The 4,998-nt window shown below is 51.0% G+C and overlaps 1 protein-coding gene across 5 annotated transcripts in view; it reads right to left on the bottom strand.

Annotated features, from left to right (window-relative positions):
* ATXN2L (ataxin 2 like) overlaps positions 1-4,869 on the bottom strand; it is an 11,017-nt gene extending 6,148 nt beyond the window's left edge. For all 5 annotated transcript variants that reach the window (XM_007452797.1, XM_007452800.1, XM_007452798.1 and 2 more), the window contains exons 1-8: positions 4,574-4,869; positions 3,041-3,077; positions 2,767-2,823; positions 2,608-2,679; positions 2,059-2,209; positions 1,531-1,655; positions 604-695; positions 3-155 (exon numbers count right to left, since the gene is read on the bottom strand). In XM_007452797.1, coding sequence (XP_007452859.1) covers positions 3-155; positions 604-695; positions 1,531-1,655; positions 2,059-2,209; positions 2,608-2,679; positions 2,767-2,823; positions 3,041-3,077; positions 4,574-4,869 — 983 coding nt within the window. The remainder of the gene's footprint in view (positions 1-2; positions 156-603; positions 696-1,530; positions 1,656-2,058; positions 2,210-2,607; positions 2,680-2,766; positions 2,824-3,040; positions 3,078-4,573) is intronic.
* Between the last annotated feature and the right edge of the window lie 129 nt (positions 4,870-4,998).

Raw genomic sequence — 4,998 nt, 5'->3', positions numbered from 1 at the left:
CCGCACTGTGCTTCTCCTCCTCGGTGCGCCCATCATCGTTCTCCATGGCGATCCGCAGGCGGTACTGGGGGCTCGATTCAATCTCTCGAGCCAACTGGGCTGCACGCAGCTCCCGCTGACGAAATTCTTCTGAGTTGTCCTTCTCTAAGGGCACCCTGAGAGGACCACGACCATCCCAGTGCCACAGGACAAGAGGGGAAAAAGGGAAGACATTTCTATCAGTCCTATCACCAACTCAGATATGTAGGTGTTTAAACCCTTCAACAACTCAGCATGTATTGAACTGGCATCTAGGAGGGTCCCAGGCAGAGCAGCAAGGCCTATCTCTGAATCTGAGGGACACTTAGACACATATATAAATCTGTTAAGGTTTCAGAGGAAAAGTATAGACAAGAAAGCAGTTAATTCCACTCAAGGAATCAAGGTTAAAAGAGAAAACCTCTGCGGGAGCAGTTCACAGGCAGATCAGGAGTGGGGAGAGGGCAACCCAGCACCCAGAAAAGCATGTACAAAAGCTATGTTCCACCTAGAGACCCACCCGCCTTCTGTTGATGACCCCACACCTCAAGCTGTACCACATGAGAAGTACCAAAAGACACTCACGTGTAAGAAGAGAGACTGCTGTCATAGGTGGTCTTTACGCCATAGTTCTCCTCATTGAACTTGAACATTTCATTGGGGTCCCATCCATTGGACTAAAGGAAAAGGGAGAATGTTTTAAAACCCAGGAAGGAAAGCAACAATAACCTGTCTTTGTCATCCATCAGGTTGAAAGATGAAAAATCTGACCAAATCAAGAGTGAAAAAAGGAACACAGCTGGTGGGAATGTCAACTAGTACTACGAACTGTAGTACAAACCGGCAATATCTAGCAAAAGAGAAGTCTTTAAGACCTAACATTCATTTCCACGTTTATATCCCAGGGAAATTCTGGCATATGTACATGGGGATACATGTTCTAACAATTCACTAAGGTACTACTTTTAATACCAAAGAAACACCAATCAGTAAGGAAAGGGATAAATACAATTTGTTGTGTATACATACATGTACATGTATATAAATAAGACAATACACAACAGTTAAGAGCAATGACTAGATCCACAGACCAACATGAAAAATTCAAAATCTATAAGAAAAGTAAATTTTAGACAAATCAATGCAGTGAAATAACAATGCGCTCACTAAGCAGTAACTTTAAATGGTCACAGTAGTTGTTCTGAGAAAGGAAAATGGGCCTACACAGTACTCAATCTCATCTATATATATTTTTTTCCAGGCTGGAAAGAAACTGACTTGAAGCAAAGGTTAACAGTTGTCAATCACAGATGATGGAAGAACAGGTATTTTTGTTTTGTTATTTTCTGTACGTTTCCATTGGAATCTAACTGCCATCAACAAGCAATAGTAAAAGAGATTCCCCCCAACCACCCCAGCAACTCTTGGTTCCAAGAATTATGTCGTGTCAACAACCCACATTCTGGTAGCAGAGCTCCCCAGCTCTCAGGTTCTCAGGGAAGGAGACTGTACCATGTCAGACTCCAGGTCGTAGTCATCGCTGTTGCTGTCGCCCCCCTCCCAGCGCTGAAGCACCTTCTCTTTGTGCTCCCCATTCACCTTCGAGTTCATGGCAATGGCTGAATCAGTGAACTTGTCTGTGAGGGCAGATTGAAGATCAGGAGTCAGGTGATATTTCACAGCCTTCTTTCCAACACCCCTCCCACCACGGGAGTAAAGAAAAGTTTCTGTGTGTCAGAGTTTGAGGGGTGGGGGCAAGGGGTGGGGTACAGCATAGAAAGCCTCATTCTTAGAGTTCAAAAGGAGCAAGGAGTTGAAAACAAAGCAAGGAAAGTATGAAGAACCACAACACAGGCTGGAATTCATTCCACTGTATCTCAGACATTAAGACATATTCTCAAGAAGAAAAATCTAGCCATCTTCCTCAGAAATAAAGGAAGATGGTAAAGAGGGGGAGGGAGGAGGAGAAACAAGTCATCACGTTCTCTGCCCTCTACTCAAGAAGTGGGTCTGACATAACACCCTGGCCCAAAAAAATACCTTTAGTAGCATAATTGAAGTCAACATTTCGGAAGTGGACAAGCATGACATCACTTGGCTTAAACACCATGGTGTCCACAATGTCTTCCCGACGAGGACCACCTGCTGGCTCCGATGCTTTCCGGTGCACAGCGTCTACTGCCAGTTCAAACTACAAAAGTCCCATTTCCCAACACCCAAGGGTCAGTATCAAGAAACGTGAAGACAAAAATATGACTACTTTTGTTTTACCCTTTCTAAACTTTCCCCAACACCACATTCTCACGTGCACTGTCTTCTCAACACCAGCCACAGGACTTAGCCGAAGTCCCAAACTTAAAAATTCACATCTTTAAAGTTGAGCATTTTAACATCAAAGTACTGAGCCCTCAAATCTCAAACCCATATCTTTTAAGTGCATGCAGTACTATTCCGGCACAGGCCTACAAAAATGAGTACAGTCACAATGTTGACCAACATCACTCAATTTATATCTGCAATGAGCCTATTTCATTCTCCCCCTCTTCCTCCCATGTAACTCCAAAGCTAAGCTAATTTGAATACACTGACCTTTGAGCTCAGTGTCTTGAAGATACCTTCATAGGTGGTACCATTCTTTACCTTTACATCACAAGTGGAGCCCTGAAAGGGGGGGTGGGGGGTAAGAAGAGTGCCTCTAGCAAACTGATGCATTACGTTCCTCAACCTAGGGGTTAGGTACCCACTTACCACAACAGCTGTAAGGAAATGCAACATTCTGGAATTGTTGTAAACACCCTCAAACACCTGTCAGTAACACAGGAGAGGGACAAATAAAGGAACAGCCAGTCACCATCTCACCTTCCTACAAAATGTCCACATTCCACACACACCCACCTTGTATGTGCTGGGCCCCTTGCGCTTCTGAACCCATCTGACTATTTCTGCACGTAATCTGCCCTGTACCCCCACATATACATCTTTTAGGTCTCTGTACCTTAGGCAGGGGGGAAAAGGCACTCACCGGTGACTGTGGGGGCCCCTTTCCTGTGCTTTGTCCCCTATAAGAGAAAGAAATGAGAAACTAGTTATTTAAATATGTTCAATCCCTCTTATACAACTGATTTCAAAGAACTTGGTATGCTAGAGCCAGATACCATGTGAAGATGATCATTTAGGTTACAAACCAATTAATCAACAAGATTTTCATATTCTCACTTTATAGAGAAAGAAACACAGGCATTAAAAGCCATTTTCTCCAGATGCCAGTCAATCATCAACAGCTGTCAATTGCTTTAAGAGCCAATTCAACACAACCGTTTCACTTTCTGCAAGAGGGCCAGGGCTGCATGCTTCCAAAAGACAAATGCTACAATATTCGACAACAAATAACCCACCCCCGATGTAAAGGTGGAAACTCAGAGAGTGCAGATTTGGAACTACCTAGCTCAAGCATATTACTTCCGAAACAGAAAAGACCATCATTTTTACGTCCTAAACCCTGGAGAATGGGGTACTCCCTCTATAATCCACCCTTCTCGACTTCTTTACGCATTCAGCCTGTTACCCACTCTGGGAGGGGTCACCTATCGCCCGGTAACCCTGCTCCTCGCTGGGTGATGTAACCAGCGGTTGAAGAGGGCGATCAGGGGGGCCGTTGGCGGGGCTGGGGGACAGCGCAGCCGCAAAATCTATCCACCGGGAAGCCTCGCCCGGTCTGCGCCTGCGCACTAAAGCCCACGGGCCTCTTCCAACCCCCCTCCCGCGATCAGAACCCACTGCGCCTGCGTGTACCTCCACTCTCAATTCCACACACCCACACACAGAAGAAACCGAGTGGGGTGTCCACCACTCATCCAAGAACACCAGGCGATCCCGTCCACGCACACTCCCAGCAGCTGCACTATATGTTACCCGGGACTGGAGAATGACCGGGTCATAAGACAGAGCATCCGCGCACACGTAGGGGAAGAGCGCGCGCGCCCGCGCTGGAGGTTCCCGACCCACAGTCCTCCCAGCTTCGTTCCTCCTTCCGTCCCCCCACCCACCCTGCTCCCCTCCTACTGGCCAGACTGGGAAGGGGGAGGTAGCAACTCGCTCCCAAGTCCCTCCCTCCCCATTGGCCAAACTGTGGGCCGCGCGCCCCCCTCCATTGGCTACGGCCAGGGACCCCTTCCCGCAGCTGACTCCCCATTGGCTGAAGCCGGGGACCGCCAGACCCTTCGTGGTAATGGAGCCGGGGACCCCGATCACCTCTTCAACCCCCCCCCAAACGCCTCGTTCCGACGCCGCTGGCGGGATGCGCCGTGCCTGCCCTTAAAGCCCAGGTCCCGAGCCCTGACTAGGCTCGCAGAGCTGAACACGGCCCCTAAATGCCCCGGTGGCCATCCGGGGGCCCTTTTCCTCCGACCTGTTTGGACCTGAGGGGCCCAACCCCAGCTTCCCGGGGTTTCCCCACTCCCCCTGGCGCCCCTCAAAGGTGGCCAGGCTGGAAGTCCGCCTCGCGCGGTGTCTCAGCCACCTCGGCTCCAGCGCCCGGAAACCCACCCATCCTCACCTGGCGCTGCCGATGGCCGCTGCCCCTGGCCTCTCCTGATGTTGCTGCGGCGGCGGCGGCGGCGCCAAGATGCCCTCAGCTCCCCGGCGGAGCCCGCTCCCGGCAGCGGCTGCAGGCCCCAAGCAGGGGGAAGCAGCGGCGGGAGGCCCTGGGGGAGCCGAGGTGGAGGCCAGGGGCCCCGGGAGGCCGCCGTTGGGAGGGCTGGTGCCCCCGGGAGGCCGGCGGGCCACGGCCTGTTGCGTGGGGGGCGGCTGCTGGGGCTGGGAGGTCTGTTGTGGCGGCTGAGGCTTCAACATGATGGCAGCGTCCGGAAGGGGAATTAGGGGGAAGGGAGGGAGAAAGGAAGCCGGGGCTGGGCCCCCGCCGGAGAGCGCGGGAAACGACGGGGACTGGGAAGCTGGGGACCCGCCGTTGGCGGGGGGGGG

The sequence above is a fragment of the Lipotes vexillifer genome, unplaced genomic scaffold (genome assembly GCF_000442215.2).
Source record: "Lipotes vexillifer unplaced genomic scaffold, Lipotes_vexillifer_v1.1 scaffold426, whole genome shotgun sequence".
In the NCBI taxonomy this organism is placed as follows: Eukaryota; Metazoa; Chordata; class Mammalia; order Artiodactyla; family Lipotidae; genus Lipotes; species Lipotes vexillifer.
This window is presented reverse-complemented; position numbering and strand designations above follow the sequence as displayed.